At 42.7% G+C, this 23,239-nt stretch overlaps 1 protein-coding gene across 1 annotated transcript in view; it reads right to left on the bottom strand.

Annotated features, from left to right (window-relative positions):
• The window catches only part of IKBKE (inhibitor of nuclear factor kappa B kinase subunit epsilon), a 42,251-nt gene that overhangs the window by 7,563 nt on the left and 11,449 nt on the right, over positions 1-23,239 (bottom strand). The window contains exons 5-17 of the mRNA XM_044446269.1: positions 20,543-20,724; positions 20,122-20,282; positions 19,857-19,967; positions 17,868-18,047; positions 16,684-16,880; positions 15,095-15,159; positions 13,225-13,316; positions 11,189-11,290; positions 6,592-6,667; positions 5,260-5,372; positions 3,098-3,174; positions 1,481-1,520; positions 209-310 (exon numbers count right to left, since the gene is read on the bottom strand). Coding sequence (XP_044302204.1) covers positions 209-310; positions 1,481-1,520; positions 3,098-3,174; positions 5,260-5,372; positions 6,592-6,667; positions 11,189-11,290; positions 13,225-13,316; positions 15,095-15,159; positions 16,684-16,880; positions 17,868-18,047; positions 19,857-19,967; positions 20,122-20,282; positions 20,543-20,724 — 1,498 coding nt within the window. The remainder of the gene's footprint in view (positions 1-208; positions 311-1,480; positions 1,521-3,097; positions 3,175-5,259; positions 5,373-6,591; positions 6,668-11,188; positions 11,291-13,224; positions 13,317-15,094; positions 15,160-16,683; positions 16,881-17,867; positions 18,048-19,856; positions 19,968-20,121; positions 20,283-20,542; positions 20,725-23,239) is intronic.

Below are 23,239 nucleotides of genomic sequence, written 5' to 3'. Positions count from 1 at the left end.
GCTAACAAGCACCATTTCATCTCATTTCATCCTGATGCTATCACCTTGGCTCAGAAATTTCCCTGCTGTCTAGAAATAGTAGCACAAATCTAATTCCCTGTCTGTTCACATAATGCATTATAACTTTTCAGGATGACTATATAAGTTTTATAAATATAATTAAATAAACATTAATTACATAAATCCTGCCCAGAAGTCACATAATTACCTCATTCTAGTTCCATGTCCTGAGAGAGCAGCCTGGTAGTGCTGCACACAGTTCTCATGGAAAACAGAAAGAACCTTTTTCGCCAAATGTCCTAAATTCACCCTAAAAATGAAACAAAATAAAATGTGCATTATTTCACCAGCTTTTGTTATTATATAAGGTTTCCTAAGGGAATCTACATAACAAGAAAGGCAGAAGTGGGAGTTTTATAAAAGTAATGACATTTTGTTCAGTGTACACATTTTTTTTACATTTTTGCCTGAAATTAATGCCTACTGGTTTTAAAGAGAATCATACGCCATTAACCAAAGCCTGACTCTGCCCTACCAAAAATCAATAGGATATTTGCCAAATAACTTAGCTCAGATGGCTAGCACCACCATCCTGAATAGAGAAAAATGACATGCTAAAGCATTTTTTCACATCCAGAAGCCAGGCTACAGTTGCTAACATTTGGAAGACATTTGCTTTCAATGGACAGGTTTAGTTCATAAATGTATTTAGAATGACCAACACCTTGTTCTTTTCTCCAGTCTGCTGTCTCCTGAATTAGTCCCAATCCATGTTGCCCAGGTGGCCTCACAGACACCAAAATCTGCTTCCATATGACTGGACTACAAAATGCGGGAGTAATGCCAAGGTAGCTTGAATTGCGCAGTTCCTTCCTGTCCTAACAGCGGTACCCACAGTGGAGAAGGGGTCCTTGTGTGAAAGCACCCATGTAATTTGGGCTACCAGTGCATGCATACGTGTCCTTCACTTGCTGTACACTTGGTGCTTGGCAACTGATTGAGACCTAATTGAAAAGCATTAGCCTTTGAATGATGCAAGATGATATTTTATTTATGTCTATTTCTTATTTATGATACAAAAGTACTATCCATTGTGTTATATCTGCAAAACCTCATTTTAAATATGCAAGTTATCCCTTGATGTTACAAGTGATGTTATCAAGTGATGAATATTCATCAGTGAACCAGCTCCAGGTAATAGATTCTTGCATACTTTACCACTTGAAGTTGAAGAGCTGACCATACAAAAACAGCTTATATGAGAGTGTAAGAATCTTAGCCTCTAAACTTTGGGGCTATTATATAGTTTTATCCTACTTTTTAGAGAAAACGGTTTCTCTGTCTCTGACTCACGGCAATTAAAATTCAATATACTATGTTGCTTGGCAGAAGCTATACATTACTCCTTCCCATCTTCTAGATCTGGTAGACCACAAATTTCCCATTGGGGTGGCCTGTTGCACTTGACCCTTATACTTACTTATCCAGCTTGTGGATTTGCTGTTCATTGTAGCCCAAGCCTAGAAAGAAAAGGAAACATATTAATAGGATTTCCCAAGAAACAACACTGGGGCTTGGCAAATTCACAAATTCATAGGGTACAGAGACTGTCACACATCAAGTGTTTTGTGAGAAGGCCCAAAAGGAAGCAGAGTGGTACTATACAACAATGAATTCCTCCAATTCATTGGGCAGAGGGAACTTCTTGGGTAGCCATGCCTGTTGCCTTTGTTGCAATGGAGCAGCAAACACAACACACACCTTAATGGCTAAGAGATGTAGGTATAGCATAAGATTAGGTGGACTAGTGCCCATTCATTAAATGCCATACAAACTCCTAAAGACACAACCCTCACTTAATTTTCTTTCAGAATCCAATGTTTGGAAGACCATAGGTTTCCCGAACCATATAATGCAATGTTGTAACCCTGCAGAGATTTCAAACTGTAACTCCCAGCAGCTCCAGCCAGCTGGAAAGAGATGATGGGAGGTACAATCCAACAGCATCCAGAAAGGTCAACTATTTGCCATCCATGTTGTAATAGGCATGTCATGCAAGACTGGGAAATGGGGGGAGACCCATGTGTAAGTGGGTTGAGCTCCTTGGAAAAATGGCAAGAGGGAAGGAAACAGAGCAGTGCTGTCTGATTGTAGTTTGGGTGCCAATGGAGTTTTTAGAATATAGTGGTATTTCTTTCAGGTAGTATAAAACCTCTGAAAACCAGCCTTCCAGCGGAGAAGCACAGCCAGGAAAAGCATCATTTGTACAATTACTAATACACTGTATAATCCCAGGCCAGTTAAATATGATATCTACCTTGTATCATAAGCAAATCATTGATCCAGAGTGGAAATCAGATTTGATGGGCTCCTTTTATGTCAGAGAGGCTTACCTAGCTGGAACAATGGCAGCCAATGGCAGCACCATCCACTGCACCAGGTAGATGGGGGCAACTTTTTTAATTTCTCCAGATACCCCAGAATGACAGTATGTTGGGGTTATTGTGGGAAAAATATAAATGATGTCCATGTTTTCATGTTTTCAGTGGGTTTATTCAAAACATACATAAGTCTGAATCCAATCATAGTCTTCTTCTGGGTTCTGCCACTGATCATTCCACCATTTTGCACCATTTTGAAAGGATCCCAGATATACAAAAAACAAAACGAGGCCTAAAACATTCACAGCAAAGGGTAAAACAAAAATCATTGGCACTTCTGTCAGAAACAGTACTGTCACGTCTCCTGTGCCTGCACCAGCATTTAGCAAGTATCAGCACATGTACACAAAGCAGCCTCAAGTCCCGCACTTTTCAGATTGGACAGAGCAGCCCTGAAATTGGCTATCACTCCACAAACTCTTTTCTGCCCAGGTGCTGCTAAACAGACAACGTGAGCCCCAAAGAATAGTAATGCTCACCCAGCGTTTTGTTCATTTCATGGTAGTGCTGCTAAGAAGCCTAGTTGGTGCTGTTTCAGCATTTCGAGGGTTTAATCTAATAAGAGCCTTTAAAAGATGTAGCTGACCTGGTAGAAGTTAACAGATTTCTATGCAGACTAAGGATGAAACACTAGACCAAGGTCAATGGCAACTCACGCAGGCATTTCCGGACTTTCTTGAACTGGCTGTAGATGAGCTGCATCTTGTCAAGGCAAGCCTCCATCTTCTGGATGCTGAGAAAGGAGGTCAGAAATAGAAACAAGTGAACTAAACCAGTTAAACTATAGCATGGACTGGAAGCTGTGTCTCCTGTAACATGAAGCTCCCAGTGATGGTGACCTTGGAACGGTCCAGATACACATCTCAGCAGTACTCACATTTGATACCGGCTGTGCAAGGTTGCCAGATAGCTCCTGAGAGTCAAAGGAAGGAATAAACACATCCAAACACATGCCCTCACACACTCTTTTAACGTCGCTATCCCCTCCCTGTCTGTGATGCTTGCCATGGACACTGAATTGCTTATGAGCCTCACCCCTTTCTCAAGCACTGTGTACTGAAGGGCTTCAGAATGCAAGGCCAAGAAGTATCCCCTCATAGCTTGATAGAAGGCTTAATCTCAGCAAGTCTTCCACACAAGTCTTCTGTTTTACATATGAAGGCCAACAGGATGCCTACCTGCATGATGCTCCTGTATGTCAGCTAACCACCTACCTATGTCACAGGGCACTCCTTGTAACTCAGCCACCCATGTGACTGCACCACACCTCCAGGGACTTGATTTTAGGTAACACAGTCAAGTCTGTAGGCTGCCTACCTGTCATCTTTCCTTGTTACAACAGTGGAAAAGTTTATATTTTAAAGCTATTTAAAGCTGGCAGACATCCTTTGGCAAACCAATGCTAAGTGGGAAGTTGCTGCCAGAAACATCCTAGGGATATTATTTCTTCCCCGGCCTGCCTACATGACTGAACTCATTTATCCATCCTGGCCCTTAGATCTTGTCATTGGACTGTCTTGCTTGAAGGTATCTCCAGCTGACTGCCACTGACATTCTGACTCCTCATCACAATCCTTCCATGACTCAGTCACTTTTCTTTCTTTTCTGTCCATGCACTAAAAATAAATGACTCCTATCTGTCCACTTCACCTCTTGTCTCTCTAAGTTCCCTCCCTTCCCATATTTTTAATGCTGGCTGAGAAGTAGCGTTGGGACTGATGATGATGAACACACCATAAAAATAAGTGATGTAGGAAATTCAGCTTTGATTAAACTGCAGCCACTGAGGAAACAAACAGCAGGTTTCTGTGAGGAAAAGCCAGTGAGTCCCTGCCCTTGTTGATACTCTAAAGCTGTCCCTAGGGATCCATAATCCAAGGAAACGGCATCTTCTGCTCAGGTTTAGGTAATCACAGACTTTAGACCAGGAGGAAGCTGTTTGAACACGCACTTGTTCAATGGTAAGTAGCATAGTTCTTCTTCAGGTCAAGAAGCAATGGCAGTCCAGTCCACACAGAAAACAAGTTCCATATGATTGCCCATCCCTAAAGTCTATGATGGGAAATAATACTTGAAGTAAGCCACATCAATAGATAAGACAGAATGGTGTAGTGGTTAGAGTGTTGGGCTGGGACTCAAGAGATCTGGGTTCTAGCCCATATTCAGCCATAAAGGGCACTGGGCAACTTCAGACCAGTCACTCACTATCAGTCTAACCTACCTCACAGGGCTGCTATTATGAGGTAAAATGGAGGGGTGCAGGATTATGCAAACCACCCTTGGTTTCTTGCAGGGAAAAGCAGATATAAACTTTTAAATAAAATAAATAAAACTATCAACTTTATCTGCTGCTTATGATGCTTTGTAGTGATACTTGACTTTTGAGGCCCATTATTGTAACTTTCCTTTTTGTGAACTGCTTTGAATACTGGTCTGGGAGAAAAGATAAGGTATAAATATTTTAATGAATGAATGGACCTGGCATTGGATGGATTGGCATGGCCCCTAATACAGTGAAGTCTTCAAGCAAAATTCCACAGCTATCAGAATTGGACACAGAGTGTCCGCCACATCTCAGTGAAGAGTGAAGCCAGCCTTCCTGGTAACCCTGGACAGAGTCTCTTCTGGTTTTGCACTGGGTGGAGCAGTGGCTTCAGCACAGATGGATGAATAGACAGATATCAATCCCAGCCCAGCACTCTAACCATTACACCATACTGCTGCGACAAGGGAATGGCAGTCCCAAGAACTGGCCACAGCATTCTGGACCAGCGGAAGACACTGCAGCTTTTAGCACTGAACATTTCACTCTACCAACCTTCTATCTTCTTTCAACTGGCTCCATTTTTTCCCTACTTCAGATAAAATGCACCGTATTGTTGCTTGGTGTTCAGAGATACTGTGGGCATATCTGGAAATCTCTTCACTGACCTGGGCCGGGAAAGACAAAGATAAAGTGGGGAAAGGGTGAGTGCAAAGACTGGCCACCAAGATTAGTCTGCAGGGGGTTCTCCATCAAATAGGTATGCCTGATGAAAACATCTTGTTGTCATTTAAAATAAAGTTCATATTATTTATGTGTTGTTTTTAATTTTGCAGTAAAAACCAGTTGAGAAGGTTGACACTGAAAATAGGTCCAATTAAAATAGTGAAAACCACCAAGTCACAATAAAAATTAAATGGGGAAGGAGCACCTTGTTTACACTTCAATTCATTAAAAAAGAAGAGAAAAGAGGGTATTTTAAATAAAAAGTAAATATGGAAGGAATCTGTCCCTAATCTGTTTCTTTAGAGAAAAATGTTATTTGGAACGTGGAAAGAAGGCTGTAAGGATTTGTTCTGAGTCTAGAAGGTAAGGTTGCTCCCATCAAGCAGGTGACTGCACTGTCTTTCCTTCTCATGTACCTCATGGTTTGCCATCCATGACGTTTCCTATGCAGAGATAATGTATAAAATAATCCTCCACTGCTCTTGCACAGGACTTGATTAGAAGACTTAATCAGCAGATCTTGCTGCTCACACACATACATTCTTTATAGAAGCTTGTATAAGGGAGTCTTTAGATCAGGGATCCTGGACCTCTTTCATCCTGAGAGCCAGATTCCAGTTCAGAGAAGCTCTCAGGATCACATTCCAGTGGTGAGCTTGGCAGAAGGCAAAGGGGGTGCATCACAAAAGCAATCCTATGCCTGTTTAAACACAAAAACATTCTATAATGGAGGGAATTATAGGATGTTTTCTGTTTAGACATGAAAAGGATTGCTCCCAGACTTCTACCATCTGTTAAGTGTTAAAAGAGACATTTCAGAATGGGAAAGCCCTGCACAAAAACTGGGAAATAACCCAGCAATTGGCAACTGGGAGAAAGATCGTGTTCATTGGAGAATCTAATAAGGTTGCTGGTGAAATTGTTCTGAAGAACGAGGTTTGACAAGCCTACTTTAGGTAAAACCAACTTAAAATGAAAAGGTTTAATTCTCATAACAATTCTGAGCATGTATCAATCAGAAAATGGGTCACCCTTAACACACATGCATTAAGCAGTCATTCTATGATACCTAATTCTCCAAAACCACTCTGGCTCAGGTCAAATTCTACGATCATTTACTACAAAGAACTCTATTAACAGGTGCTCTCAAGAACAACTCACAGCTTGAAGCCTTGTTTTCAATTCAGCCATAGTTTTCATCTCTGGAATCTCACCTTCTGCAGCAATAGTCTCATACCTGTTAGGGCAAATGAACAAAAAAGAACAAGAGTTTTTAATCAAGCTGTTTTCAGAGGGGAGTCCCCAACTTTAGATGTGTAAAGTAACCAAATCAGAAAAAGCTATTCAATTTACACAAGAATTTCCCATGGATGCTCAGAAGTACTGTTCTTAAAAGTGTTTTAAACAGGCTGGGGGGAAAGGAGCATCTCACCACTGACTATGTTGTAGGCACAAGCCAATACATACCTGCAACTCTTATGCAGCAACAGCTCTTACACTGTAGTCTTGGATGTAATGGATGACTTCGCTGTGATGTGTGTGTGGGGCTACTGCAGCTGCTGGTACAAAACCACCTTCTACCAGCAACAACAAATGCCAGTCCTACCATTAGACAGAGTGAGCCATCTGCCTCAGGTAGCAGATTCACAGGGGTGGAAAGATGTTCAAAGACAGAGCTGCGTGTCCCAAATATTTTGCCCTGTACACACCTCTAAATTAGAGTGCTGCCTTCTGGTGAGCTGAAAGACATTGTCCTGACTCTAGTGCTACAGTAAGACTCAGTTGCTAGTGGGGTCAGCTTCTTACACAGAATAGGAAGAGGCACCATCTTGCCTTTTGCCTAAGAGGGCAAAATGTCTTGGATTGGCCCTGGCAAAGGGGAAAGATATTTGGAGCTATGTATAAAGGTGCTGAACCTTTGACATATGAGCCAAACCTGGCCATGGACAAACCTAATTGAGAATTCCTTAGATGGCCACCCCTTTCTATCCAGCCACTGACCATTCAATGGTTTCTAGCTGTTGCACAGGTTTTCCTCTGCATTCTAACTTGTTTCTTACAATAAGAAATTTAAGCTAAAATATGATGGCAATTTTGATATTCTGGCCCTTCCCCTTTTCCCTTTGGCAACACCCACCATTGGAATGTAGCCTGCAAGAGCTTCTCCAAAATGGAATTTGGCCTTTGGGATGAAAGAGTTTTGACACCCATGGCATACAAGCTGGAGAAAAGGGGAACCAAGGCTTAGGAATCTGAAATGGGGCACAGGCAAAACAGGGACACAAATGGGAAAATAAACAAAAGCAAAGAAGCAGCTGAGTTGGGAATCAGAACAATAATGAGGAAGGAAGGGAGAGCTGGGAAGGGTAGAAGAGAAGCCAAGGTGTCAATTGGACATGAATTAGTCCATTTCCTGGCACATGATGGCACTGGGTAATTACAGTCTTCAATACATTTTCATCCTCCTACTTTGCTGCCTTTTAAAAATTTAATAAGCAGTAAGACTTTCCCTCCCCACTTGCCCTAAGCTCAAAATTGCAGTGTTCATCTCTGATTTCATCTCTGTGGCTTCACTAGCTTGGTGTACTCTATAATAGAGAACATCTGAAATCTCAGCCAGACATAGCAATTCCCCTTGGCTCTCCTAAAAACAGGGACAGAACATTTAGAAAAGTGCAGCCCCAGTGTGACTGCCAATGCCCCCAAGAAAAAAGGGAGGTTGCTTATTGTCCCCCTTCACTCAGACTATATCCTGGATTTCTCCTTGGCTTTAGTCGTCTCTTGGCACAACACAACTGTAAACAGCAGTAGGTCCTGATGCACTTAATAAGCACTAACAGCTTCCTGCTATGGAAAATCCAATTCCACAGCTCTTCCAGATAGCAGTTTCCCCATATTCCTGAATCAATTGGAAAGCACTCCAGAAAAGTATAGGCACCATTTCTCCCAGGAGAGCCTCACTGTGTGTCTGAGAGGGCAGCCACTGACATAACCATAAATGTCAGGGAGGAGAGGACCTAAGATTATTCAGAGGACCAGCCTTGATCCTGTGATTGCAGAGCTAGGACTCCACCCCATCCTGTTCTCCTCACAACCTGCATGGAAAGAACTTCCATGGAGGTTGCAGTTGAGTGAAAGAGGCAGGAAGGGGAAGACCTGATTCCTACTGGCATCCCAGCATCCTCCCTCATGCCAAAACAGCTGTCTAGATAAAAATTAGAGAGTGGGACAGTTGTGGGTAGAAGCCACTGCTGCACCCCATTTGAGGCATACGATGCACATAAGCCTCCAAGTCTGGGCACTGACATGCTCTGAGGGCAGGAATAATAGGACTACACTCCATACAGATTAAAAACAACACTCAGATTAGTCTGTATAAGAGATCAACACAATGTCTTACATGTGGCATGTAGGGTCAGGGTGAATAGCTGAGGTGAAGAAAAGCCTTCCCCACCACACACACACACACACACGGTGCTTTCCAAATGCATTGGACCAAAGCCCCTCTAATTCCTAGCTACCAGTTGGAGATTATAGGCATTACAGTCCCACACATCTTGAAGGCATGAGGGTGGGGAAGGATGATCTAGTGAACCAAGGGCTACTTAGTGAAGAAGTCAGTTCCCAAAGCGACATTTAGTTATTTTTGCAAAATAGAGGAAATGGTGACAATGTTTAGGAACCAATCTGGGGGAAAGAAAAGATGGAGGTCTGAGCAGTATTTATTTATTTAGAAAATGTGTAGGCCATCCATTACTGTCATCTCTGGACGGCTTACAACAATATTTCAATCCTAAATAAAATAAGTTAACTGTTCCACACTGAGCATGAAACTAATCCATTTAAAAATAACTTAAATAAATCTAACACAATTAAAATCACTATATGTTAAAATATTGGTCAAATAAAAAGGTCTTGACCTGGCGCCGAAAAGCATATAATGATGGCGCCAGACAGAGCTCTCTCAGTAGAGGAAGAGGTGTGTTTCCGTTGGGGAGCTTTGGTTTCTGACTGCTTCCACTGCCTGCTCAGTTGCAGTTATAGACATATGTAAATAATAGCTCTGGACTGAGGAGCATTCCTCATAGTCAACAGTTGAAGAGTAATCAGTTGAGGAAGCCAAGTTAGAAATGGCATTAATAGGTGCATCTTTTTTAGAGTGAATAGCAACCCCAGAGTAGACTGAGCAACTTGGGACCATGGGCTGCATGGAGGTGTCTAGCTAGTTCTCTCTTTGCCAAGACCTCAAGAAAAAATAATTTCTCTGGGGCTGCTATTTACATTTCTTCAAAAACTCTCCTTGGTACAATTTATCTCATGTCTAGTTGGCCTTAGTTGGGAAGCAACAAAGTAAGGACTAAACAGAATAAAAAGAGGTCATAGCCTGGTTCTACAAACAGCATGGGAGGAGAAACCTGATTCCTGCCTTCTCTACTAACCCAGACACTGATTGGTATCAGAGTTGAATCTTTCAGATATCAGAAGCTACTGACACCTGCATTTCTGCAGGCCTGTGGCAGAGAATAATAGGATGAATGGCAGAGAAAATGAAGATGTGTTGGACTACAACTCCTACAGGCCTAGAGCATCATAACTAATGGCCACAGCTGAGGGTGATTGGTACTGTAGTCTAGCACAACTGGAGGGCACCAGGTTGGGAAAGGCTGAATTAGAACATCTTGCCATCCTCAGCGGGCATGGAAGCATTTTGTTTGTTTGTTTCCTGGAGTTTCAGGCAACTGGAATATTTTGCAACCAGCACCTTTGATTTACATTCCTTTGACAGGGACTTTTGCTCTTCACCAATCAAAATCTACAGGTTAAAGCAGAGGAAAGCTAAATTCTCCAACAAACTTCAAATATTTTCTGGTACAAACAGGCACAGTTTATCAATTTGATGATGCAAAGCAATGTATATTTCTCTAAAATGATCCAGGAATACTTTGTGGCTTGCTGCCTTCCAGTCTCAAGAAATATAACTTTAAATGTCTAAAACCAAGCAGCAATAGAAGAGATCTTTTGCAGCTTCCACTTGGAAAGAGACAGTACGTGCACAGACATGGAAAACAAAAATAAGTATGAAGCAGAAAGCCCACTACACCCATGGAAAGAGATATACTCATTTAATCTTGAGAAAACAGTTGTAACACAAAACATCATGATAATTCCAAGCCTTTTCCTTGACTCAGACATTGGTCATTAGTATCACCCCATGGGTAAAGACCTTTTTATTTAAACATCATTTCAATTGTTAAAACATATGATCTGGCCAGGGCAACTTCTTCTTCCTTCTCTTTCTCCTCCTATATTTTTATTTTATACTGATAATTTTAATTTTATATTTGTAAATCAATGTATTTTTTGTATTTTTGTATTTAATGGTAATTTATTATGTTCTATTGTATTTCAATGTATTTTATCATGTTGTAAGCCGCCCCGAGGTTTCGGCAAGGGGCGGCATAGAAATGTTATAGTAGTAGTAGTAGTAATAATAATAATAATAATAATAATAATAATAATAATAATGGGAAAGCAGAACATGTCCCTATTGTGTTCTGCAGGGGTGGATGGAAAAAAGATCTCTAGATGCTTTGGACTTCACCCTTCAGCATTCCTAACCATTGGCCAAGCTGGCAGGGCTTCAGGAATGTGAAGTCCAAGCCAGCTGGCAATGGACCTTCTGCCCACCCCGGCACAGCGTACATGGGTTTCTAGGCAGGTGGCAGGATCACAGGCACCACTGACGAGCTATGCTTACAGCCTTGAGAGCTTCATCTCTTCTTGCTGCAAGCAGCCAAATGTTGCCACTATGGCTTGCCTCTTCTCCAGAATCTGCAGGCACTCTGTTTTCAGGGTCTCACTGGAAAGAGAAAATACCACAATTTCTGATCTATTCCTGCTTCATGTCACTTGCCCAGTCCTGCGTTCCTGCATATACAGTAATAGGTCCACCTTCTCCACCCTGCTGCTCTTTAAATGGAGATTCTCTTCAGTTGAAACTGGAAAAGCTAACTGCACCAGCACCTCTCAAAAAAGTAGAGAGAAACCACGTGGATGTTGTTCCTCTGCGTAATACATGGCAATGAGTGTGGAGGTAGTTTGGTTTTGTTTTTTTCCAATTAGGACTATGGTGCAGGGAGAGGAATTAAGCACCTCAGACCTCTGCTGACACCTCCAAACTATGGTAGTCCCCAACAGTTGCATTTCAGACGAAAACGAGGAAAAGATGTTAGGTGATCCAATCACAGACCTCCCTCATTTAAACCTTAGGGTTTTTTTTTTTAAAGCAGCAGTCAGGGAGGGATACATTTAGGAAAAGCGATAGCCTGTGGATTTATCCAGCCCTTACAGCTGGTTATCAATTTGCTGTTGGACTGGGAAGATGGCTGGAGAGTAGCAGCGGGGTGCCAGCCTTTCCCTGGGCTCAGAAAAGAAGGGGAGGGATGCTTCAGCTCTTGAGGGGGTTGGTCCAAAGATGAAAGCGATGCCCAGCCACCCTTGCAATGTGCTGCTCTGTGTTGTTCCCTACAGTCACGCTACAGCTGGTGGGAATGTATTTTTCCCAAACAACACGTGTCAGTACAGTTTACACTCCAGGGTAGACAGCTGGCCATTGCTGCTTTAGAGCCTTGCTAAGTAACATGAAGGCGATTATAATTCTAAACCTATTCATCTAGAGTAGGGCTGGGCAACCTGTGACCCTGAAGTTTTACCTTCAAGCTTCCATCAGTCCTAGTCAGCAGAGTCAATAGCGAGGAATCATGGGAGCTGTATGCCAATATACCTGCAAGGTCACAAGTCACCCAGTGCTGGGCTAAAGGCTTTTCTGTAATGTAAACTGAACACTTTTGTAGAAGTTTATGGACAAGAGTAGAAGAGTGCTTCTGGATGGACGGCTCCAAATGCTGCCCATAAAAAGGCACTGTACAACTCTTCCATTTTTTCTATCTTACTGGATTATCCACAGTAAAGGAAAAGATTGAAGAAGCAGTGGGAGAACATGGGAGGGTGACAAGTTGAACATGAAATTGTCTGGACCCCTTGTAATACCCTATGAATAAAGTAGAGTAATGGCACAATAAAAACCTTGTCTTGAAGCATGTTTAGAGTGCCTTGGAGCTTATCAATAGTTAACTGGATTCTCCATAAAATGTACAAAATGTTTCTAGCCTATAAATCAAGCCTGTTTCCTCCAGCTACTGCATCAGCTACTGCATCCCACATTAGCCACATGATGGTCTTTGCACCTCATGTTGACATTTTATCTTCAGAAAATAACTCCTGACATGTGGAAAGTGTGACAGCCCAAACCTCTGTATTCATCTACGTACAACCTCAAACTGCAATTTTGCACGCAGCTAGAATATTCAAGTCTATGCATTTCTGCATGAACATACTCATCACTCCATTTTCCGTATTAGTCAACTGTTTATTCTTGCAATGTGAAGCAAATTCACAATATTCCACTGGCAAAACTGGAAACAAGTTATTTTGAAAAAAAAGAAAAGAAAACATGGAGAAAAAAACATGGAAACAGACTTATCATGTGAAATTAATATTACATGTGTCCTGAACCAGGAAGCAACTGTCCAGGTTAGGAAAGCAGTTGTAAAGATTTGCCTTTTCAGGGTACAACAGGCAATGTGGCACAAGACCTACAGACAGTCATGAAAATGCCTGTGCAGATGTTGTTTCAGAAGACTAGGAGAAAGTAAAATTACCTGATTTCAAGCCCAAGGCAATTCAACCAGCTATAACAAAATCCTGTTTACAAAGCACCAGTATTTCACTTACCTCACCCAGTACAGGCCACTAAGGAGGAGCTCCTGGCATTGCAAAAATGATTGAGATATCCTTAGTGTTTGGTAAGTTGCAGTCAGAACACCCTGGAGAATAAACAAAGTGCACCTATGACTGTCCTGCATGCGGGGATGTTGAATACTCAGATTGCATGTAGGTTTGCTACCTTTGGCTGAAAGATTAATAGCCCTATACACTTATACATTCTTTCACACACATATGGAGGGTGGGATGCCATCTACATAACACACGAGCACTACATGAAGGGGAGAATGTGGAAGATCAGGAACAAACATGTTGCTGAGAATGAAAGACCCCTGGAAAGGAAAGGGATTGGGCAGCTAGCATGGGAAATTCTCCTCCTGCCTGTCCGAGGCCAGACCAGTAGCAGAATCAGTAGCAGAGAGGAGCTGCGGGAGCATGATGTTTTGGATGAAAGCTAGTGGAGTAGGGCAGAAACACAGCTGAAGCAGGAGGGAATGTCCTACCCTGGGAGTCCCTTTCAGCTTTCCTGCTCCACCCTTTGATCCCAGTTTTCTGTTTTCCACGTCTCTGGGAACTGCGCTTTCTCCTCTACTGGGAGAAGGGGAGATCAGATCAAGCTCTTCATGTTTAATATCCATGATTCCATACTAAATAAAATTCAGGTTCCCTATGTCACTCAGTTATGTTCTGCTCATCTTTTATTTCAGTATAAACAATTTGTTTATATTTGTTTGGAGCTTAGTAGTCATGAAGCCATAACAACACATGGCAAAATTTAATTTGCACTGATGTGGAGTTACTACTGCCACATTCATTGCTTGCCCACTGTGGAGAACATACATTCCATGCAGCTACTGCTAACAGGATCTGACCCTAAGGAACTGCAAGCCAATGAAATCATTTCCAAATCCTCACCACAGTCTTTCTTTGCACACATTTTCCCTTGTGATTATGACAGACATCATTCTGCAACCACAAACAAAGAAGCACCTTTCACTGCAACAGCTGCCGCAGGTGTTTTATTCCTCATCCGTAATAGTGCAGTGGTGACTGGTGCAGTGAGAGCAAGGCTTCCAAGCATGCCATCCTGCAGGGGCAGCTTCTTTCGGAAGGAGGGGTTCTGATCCCCTCCCTTTGGAACAAGCACAAGCCTGAAGCAAGTACAGGGAAACCCAGTTTGGACGGCTCTGAAGAGACTCATTCAGGGGCAAAGGGCAATCTACCAGCCACAGTAATTACAGGAATACTCCAAAGACATAGGCAGTGTACCTCTTAAAATTAGAGGCAGGGAACAGATAAGAAGTGAAGGATGCAGTGTTCATATTCTACTTCCTGTCTATGAGCACTTTTGGAAGCTACATCAATAGATGCTATGTATTTTTTGCTTGAAATATTATTTCCCTTGAAGAAGCAGACTCTTTCAAGGCAGCTTCCACAGCCTGACACAATCATGCAATTACATGCACAATTAACCATTAATAAAAAACTGCTAAAATTAAAGTGTTTTGATATGTCTTTTAGGTAAGACTTTTGCCTTGATCCATCAAGGTGCTTACCCTGGCTGTTAAAACTCCAAGCCACTTGGGGCCTGATTACCGAAATCAACCCTAGCCAGCACAGTCAACAGTTAGGGATGATGAAAACTGTAAACTCAAATATTTGGAGGGTCACAGGTTATCCCTCCCTGACTAAACATGTCCTCCATATGTGCAAGTCTAAAATCTGTCATCTTCGGAGGTCTTCCTCTGAAGAACCTCCTCCCACATCTGATGCTCTCTGTGTGGTTTATAGCAGTACATAAAACAATGCAATAAAATACAAGAAAACCACCATAGAATCTTATACCCACAGGTGCCCCACACCGTGAAGTAAGATATACCTTTGCTGTACTGCAATCTACAACAACATCAATCTTTGGGAGGAATTTGGGGAACTCCAGAGCTGCTGGAAAAACAAAAGCAAAAGAAGCTAAAGCATAAATGCAAGGTGTAAACTCCCTGTCATTTCAAATCCAGGAAAGGATCCCAGTGTGAAAGACGCCAGACTGCAGCCTTTCCAAAACTGGACATGCTGGCTAGGGATTATCCAACACATCTCAAGGATGCCAGGCTGGGAAAAGCTGCCATTCACTCTGTTGGAAAAGAAATGCTGTGGAGCTACAGTGACATCTAGTGCCAACAGTATGCAATACAGAATATGATTACCTATTTACTGATACTTCTCTATTTTGCTTGTCTTATGGTCATGCCTCCTGCTACAAGGCAGAATGGCATATATGCATATCTATACAATTATAAGTGCATCTCACACACTCCCCTTGTGCTTCTGACGATTGTAGAGAGTGGGCTAGAGCTAGATGTTTTAAAGCAAGGATGGACAGAAGGTAGATCTGGACCAACACGTAGGTTGCAGGGTGATCTGCAGTCTATCATCAAGGGTTTCCGTAAACAACAACGTTTTCATCCACTGCCCCTAAATTAGGCTGGTAGAATCACTTCTGCAGTACCTCAAACTTCACGTCACTTTCTGTTCTGAAGCAGGGCTCAAGACAGGCCAGATGCTGTAGCACCCAGGAGGGCTCCTCGTGAGCAAGCTGTTCTGACTAGCTCTGCCACTGAAGTCTTTTATGATTCAGTCCAGAAGCCACTTCTTAGTATAAAGAAAAAAGCCTTAAAGGGACAGACCTTGGCCTGAAGCCTAGTACTCTTCCCTCTCTCCAAGAACTCCTGCTGGGCATGCTGCTTGCACTCATGCACCAATTCCAGAGGTTTCTGGCATCTCAGCTTGAGGGTCTCAGGTTCCACAGTGGTGCTTAAGCCCAGTCCCTCTCCTGTGGTCACCGCTGGCTCCTCAGCCCTGGAGCCACTGTCCAGGTCACTGCTAGGCTCTGGGGTCATGGCATCAGTAGAGTTAAATCTGTGTATCTGCAGAACACCTTCTCTAATCCCATACAGTAATTAGCTCCACCCTCCAAGGCACTATCTTGCATCTGGTTCTCCCCACCTCTCCCACACCTGCCCTGCCACTATTTTACTCCAGTTGGCAGTTTTCAGTCTTCTAATAAAAACCAAGACAAAATAGTTCCTGTGACTGTGGAGTCAGCCCATGCTTGTTCTAAAGAAAAGGGTATGAGAGACTAGAGGTAACATTGGATCAGTCCCTTGTTAGTCATTCCTTCCCAATTAAGGAGGCAGTCTAACATGGCTATCTTTGCAACTCTTGAAAGCGATGCTGCAAAAATTAAATTGGATATCGGCTCCACATGGGTTACGACTAATGCTATTCAGCCTGTGGTTGAGTAGTGAATCTCCCAGTCCCACCTTTGTGCCATTAAAAAACAGAACTCTGTGCTGAACTCTCTTTGTAGCAATCAAGTATGAATGCATAATTGTGAGCAATTAGCATGAGTAGGCAGAAGGGTACAGAAAGGAGAGTAGATTATGCATACAAGAAACTGGCCAAACTTACGATCTCTGTATCTTAAGCCCACTGGGTCTTCCAGTTCCATGCTCAGCATAATCAGAGGGCTGTTTTCTGTGGTTCTGGGGAAATTATGAGCTTGGAGGTTGGGCTCTAGGTCACATGGGTGACCCTCAAAGAAATATTCCTGGTGATGGGGAGCAATATTTGTTTGACTGAAAACTTGTTCTAAAAATATGGTGGCTCTGCAGAAGACAAAGCAGAAGAATAATGGATCAACTGTTTTCACATACAAGTAAACCAACATCTCTTTTTTATTCAAGGTTAGGAAGGGAAACCCTGTTTAGAATTCCATCTCTAGGGAAGTAGCTTTGTTTTCACCTTCTAGAAAACTAATCAAAATGTTCTGATTACAGTCGGTACTCACGATCTGTAGCTGACTGATTTTTCTGTTCAACTGAGCTTGATGGCATTCTTTCCAATGCCGTTGTAAAAAGAGTTTTTTAAGTTGGATTTTTAATTATGGATTTAATTATTGATGTTGCTTAATTGCACACATTTGGAACCTTTCCACAATGTCATTTTGTACCTCAAGAGCCTAGAAAGCTCTATAGCAGGATATCAATGCAATACATTAAAAAATATTCTCCTGAGAGCTTCACAATCAGGCTATAAAGTTTCAGGATTTTCTCCATCAAGTAGCAGCATTGCATACAGACCCCTACCCCGCAATGCAGAGTGCTGTCATACACTACTTTGGAGATATAGGACTTCAGGTTCCACTCTCAGGTTCCCCAGATGGCCACACTCCCTTCCACAGCCCTCGCCTCCAACAGCAATTATGTGGTGGTTTTCTAGCTGTTGCACTGTTTTCCCCATTCTAAAAGGGCGAAGCGAAATGCCTCTCCTAAGACTAAACAACAGGCAATAAGAGATCTAAAGGACAATGTGTTGGGATTTATGGCCCTGCCACTTTTGCTTATATCTCTGCCCACAATTGGAATATACCCCCACCACAAAATGTCTCTGAAATTGAATTCATCCCTCAGTCTGAGAGAGGTGAAACACCCCTGCACTAACTCTCAGCTGTGGGTGTTCTTCTTTATAAGCCATCTTTACTTTTTCAACTATTTTAAAGCTTCCTGACCAAGCTGTAGTAAAATTCTGACCTGACCATTAAATGAGAAAACCCAGATTCTACAGTCTTCTCTGTCTCAGGGAATGTCTCTTACGTGTTATAGGAGTGAATGTAGACCCGGTGCATGGAGACTTGTGACAGAGAAAAGATGTGGATTATTGTCCTGTGCAAGATGTCATTGGTTTCAGCAAAAAACTGATCAAAGCCCCAGCATTCCTCCTGGTCAGCCTCTAGGATGTTAGCAAGAACAGGGACCAGCTGCCTTTTCAGTCCACTGCAGGAGGCAGAGAAGAAAACCCAGATGTTATTTCTTTCCACTCAACATCTGGAAAAAGGCCAGTTCCGAATGTTACTCCTGCTTTGCGATGTTGTACATCTTTGCTCATTTGCCATCATTGCATCTGAGTGCAGCACTGCAGTCCCCATTTGGTGCATTGTTCGACTGAGGTCAAGCTCATCTGGAACGCACCTCGAAGGAAAGGGCTCTTTTGTGTGCCAGAGCAGTTTATGAGGTGCTCAAACCAGCTAATTTTGTGGATATAATTGACCGCTCTTTTTTTCTAAACTTGTCTGACAAAGTAGCATGATGGAAGAATGCCATTACTCTGTCCAAGCAGAGTGACCACATTAGTTGTATTACAATCCACACTACAGAAACAGACCATAAAACTTGTGTTTCAACACTTCTTATGCCCGATAGGTATGTTTCCCCTATGCAGTTAAAAAAGGAAAAATCTTTGTGTCTGATTAATGGGGACAATGCCACACATGGCACAGGATTCATCCAGGTCACATGATACATGTGGCAACTTTATGGCCATATTCACACAACATGACAAGCCAGGGTATAGGCTGAGTGTGAGTTGTTGTTGAACTGAGGGTTGCTGATGAATCATGAGCTGTGCTGCAAGAAACCAGCTGCACTAACAATCCGTGGCTTGTGAACCACAAGCTACCAATAGTTCACAGCCCAACAATGAACTGGGTTCTCTTTGTAAGTTGTTCATGGTTAATAAACCATGAAGGGTTTTTTTTTTTTTAGCATAACCAGGTTCATACAACACAGTGGCCCAAAAGTAATAACCAACAGTTCAACAACAACCCACACTCAGCCGCTATGCTTCCTGTACTCATGTTCGTCATGTTGTGTGAACTTCAGTATGCACACCAATACCTAATCTAAAACATTTGGGCATGGTCTAAGTTGCCTTACACATGGTTCTCCCTCTCCCCCTTTCTCTCCCTCCCTCCCTCACACCCCTCCAAACACAGAAACGCAGAAAACCACTGGTCCATCTAAGCCCACTGGTAGCAAAGGTTCTCCAGAATTCCAAACAGGACTTTTCCAATACTACCCGCAGATGCTGGGAATGCACTTCTCCAGACTATAGCATCTCCCACTGACACACACTCCACACATTGAAAAAGCATATGAGAGGTTCACAGAACCACGCAGGAATAGTTACTTCGTATGTGGCAGCTGAAGGTGCAAAGAGTGAGGAAGAGCTAGTGCATCTGCCCCAACCTGATGCCTTCCAGATGTGTTGGATTATAACACCCAGCATTCCACAATGACCATGGCTGTCCTAGTTGAAAGTGATGGGGGCTGTAGCCCAACACACTTAGAAGGTACCAGGTCAGGGTAGGCTAAGCTATTGTGTTCATAATCTGAGCTGCCAGAGACCTAGACTGGCCACTGCTGGAAACAGGATGCTGGGTCAGGCCAGAAACAAGAAACTGGGTCAGGCTTTAGCCTCTCCCAGCAGGACTATTTCTAAAGCCTGCTCCAGTTTTATCATCTCCAAGATGCAAATAACATATGCATCTGTGTGTGTGTGTGTACTCAGGTAAGCAAGTGGGTGAAGAAAATAAGAAAGGCTCACACATGTGAGCCAGCCTGAAAAACAGAAGCAGGAGCAGTGCCACAACCCTGTGCATTGTTCTGCAGAAGTGAGTCTCCATGTGTTAAATTTCCCTACCTGGACTGCAACCTAAAGGCATAATCCTATGCAAGTTTAGACAGAAAATATAATGAAACTTCTCAAACTTTGATCATTGGCTTATCCGGTCCCTTCCAACTCACAGAGAAAGCCGGCATGCTATTGGTAGCTCATAGGTCCATGCGATGGGCCCATTTTCTTGATCTTGGGTGCCTGCTATGGCTCCAGAAGGCTTTTCAGTTGTTATTTTGTACCTGTATAAATAACATCCCATCTTTAGGACTCAGCAAAGAACAACAGGATTTTCACCCTTGATTCATGTTAAGTCAGAGTTCCTTTTCCTTCAAGATGCAGAAAACTAGCAGGTGAAGCAGAAATCTATGTCAAGAAAGCAGACAATATACATACATGATTTCCTTGTTTCTGCGAGGTCCCCCAAAGGGGATAAATGGGAGTCTGCCTGTGGCTGCATGGTAAAAGGTTACCCCAATACTCCACAGATCTACGGTCACCCCATATGCCTTCTGTTGGGGCTTCTTCAGGACTGCTCGTTTATACATGTCTGGGTGCTGTTAATGATAGAGTTAAAAACAAAGAAATGCAGCATGTAATTTTTGTTTTTAGATGTGGCCAGCTAAGTAATTAGGACTAATTAATAATCTTCTTCTTTTTAAAAAAACACACAAAAACTCAGACTAAAATTGTGCTAAAATTAGGCCTGCAGCATGTAATCATATCAATAAAAAGGGACCTTTAGTAATTGGGCAGCAGAACCCCCTCCTGAAGTGTTCTTCGTCAGTGAAAGGGTCCAGCATTCCACTTTACTCACAAGATATTCTTCTGTTCCATAAACTGATTCAAATTTTTCATCATCATCCAATTCCCGGGCAGCCCCAAAATCAGTCAGTTTGTAGATACTCTCTCCATCTTCTCCTGTTAGCCTCATGATGTTTCCTGGTTTGATATCTCTGTGGACAATCCCATTCTCACGAAGATGGTTCATCCCTGCCACTAGAAAGGGAATGGAAGGGAAGCAGTGTGCGAAGATTTTCCCTTCTCCATCATCTGTTTTAAAGCACTGAAAGGACAATTCTATACATGTTTAAACAGAAAACATTCTACAACATCCAGCATGCACTAGCCATGGTGTGGGGAGCTCATGATAGTAGGAAAGTGAGACAGAAGGAACACAGAGAGCTGGGCTTGCAGAAGGCATGTGGGCTACACATTGAATTGCCTGCCTGATGCAAAGGTTGCTGATACCACACGGTATCTCAATAGCCTTATAGGCAGAGCAGGGGTGGACTCAGTGGTTGTGGTCCTTGTTGGTACCAATGGAATGGGGAAATGTAGTAAGCCAAATGTAGGTTGTTAGGCAGGAGACTGAAATCCAGGACCTCCAAGGTCACTTTCTCTGAAATGCTACTGGCTCCACGCACAACTGAGGACCTTCAATGTGTGGTATAAACAGGGAAGGTTTCCATTTCTTAGGCACTAATATACAGAAGACTGCTAAAGATCTTAAAAGAGGAAACTTCTAAAAATGATAGAAATGGTTAAGAAGGATTTAAAGAGGGGAATCATGAAGTTTAAATCATGAAGTTCAAAGCACTTGGAGATTACTCAAAAACACTGTAATAGAGGAACAGATGAGATGCACAGTGCAAGTGAGCAAAAGTAGTACAAAGTCCGGGAAATCACCAGCGTGGTTAACAGAAAGAGTCAGGGAAGCTTTTAGGGAGAAGAGAGCTTCCTTCAAAAAAAAAAAAAAAAAAAGGAAGTCTTTACCAAATTAAAAAATGGGGGTGGGGACACAAGTTTTTACAAGGGAGATGCAAGCAGAGAGAGAAGGAGGAAACAGTTTGAGGAGCATTAATGTCAAGGTTTACAATAATTATTTCCATCTATCAAAAGAAAGAAAGCAGTGAAGGAAGCAGCTGAGCCATTGGATGATAATGGAATTAAAGGAACAATAAGGAGGAACAAGGATACTTTTGTCTGAGGAACAAAAATACTGAATGCCCTTTTTCTGTCAGTCTGCACAGCAGAGGATGAAGAGCAGATACCTTTTCCTGAGCTTATTAATTCTGAAAGGGAGCCTGAGGAATTAAGGCAGATAGTACTGACAAAAGATGAAATTTTCCACCTTATTGACCAACTAAAAGTCAGCAAGTCACCCAGTCCAAATGGCATCCATCCCAGAGTTTTCAAAGAACTCAAGCATGAAATTGCTGACCTTTTTACCAAAGTATTTAATATGACCCTGAAATCAGCCCGTGCATCAGAGGACTGGAGAATGGCCAATGTAACACCAGTTTAAAAAAGGGACTCGGGCAGGGAGGGGGTAGAATCTGGGAAATTACAAGCCAGTTACCTTAACATCTGTTATGGGTAAACTGCTGGAAAGCATTATTAAAGATAGAATTAGTAAGCACACAGGGGGACAACCCTTGCTGAAAAAGAATCAGCATGGCTTCCTCAAAGCCATGGCTTCCTCTAATCTATTGGAGTTATTTGAGAGTGTCAAGAGGCAGGCAGACAGGGACAGTCCAGTAGACAGGCTTCTGATGCAGTCCGTCACCAAGCTCCTGAGCAAATTAAGCACCCATGGAATAAAAGGGTGGGGGTGTCCTCTTATAGACCATTAACTGGTAAAATGACAGAAGACAGAAGGTAGAATAAATGGCTATTTATCCCAACAGGGAGATGTCACCAGTAGAGTCCCACAGGGTTCTGTATTGCGACTAATGCTTTCATCTATCCATTAGTGAACTGGATTTAGGTGTAAGTAGTAAAGAGGTCAAGTCTGCTGGTAACAGTAAACTATTCAGAGTGGTTGAAACCAAAATAGATTGTGAGGAGCAAAAACGGGACCTCTCCAAGTGGGCAGCATGGCAAAAGCTGATGCAAGGATAAAGGAATGCATGTTGGGAGAAAAGATCCCACCTGCAATCCGAATTAGCTGGCTGAACAAGACAGGGCTCTTGGGGTAGCAGAGGACAGCTCAGGGAAATGGCAGCCCCGTGTGCAGCTGCTGCGAAGAAGGCAAATGCCATGCAAGGCATATTTAGGAACAGAATAGAAGATTGCAAAAATCTTGTTCCCCTTATACAAAGTAGCACAGCAACACTTAGAATATTATGTTCAGCTCTGTCCAGCTTACTTGAAAAAGGTCATGACTGAATTGTTGCATTGGAAAAATGATCAGGGGGCTGAAGCAACACCTCTATAAGGAGCGGCGACAACAACTGGGAGCTTAGAAAAAGGGTGGGTGAAGGGAGACACGATAGAAGCGCTCCAAATAATGCATGGCGTGGAGGAAGTGGAGAGGGAGAGATTTTGCTCCCCCTCTGATAACACTTGCACCCAGCATCAACCCATGAAGCTGACTGCGGGGAGCTTTGGACAGATAAAAGGAAGTACTTCTTCACACAAGGTGTAACTAAACTATGGAACTCGCTGCCGCAGATGGTGGTGATGGCCACCAATCCGGAGGTCTTTAAAAGGGATTTGAACATATTCATGA

This window comes from Varanus komodoensis, unplaced genomic scaffold (genome assembly GCF_004798865.1).
Source record: "Varanus komodoensis strain SLA01 unplaced genomic scaffold, ASM479886v1 scaffold1, whole genome shotgun sequence".
NCBI classification, from domain to species: domain Eukaryota; kingdom Metazoa; phylum Chordata; class Lepidosauria; order Squamata; family Varanidae; genus Varanus; species Varanus komodoensis.
This window is presented reverse-complemented; position numbering and strand designations above follow the sequence as displayed.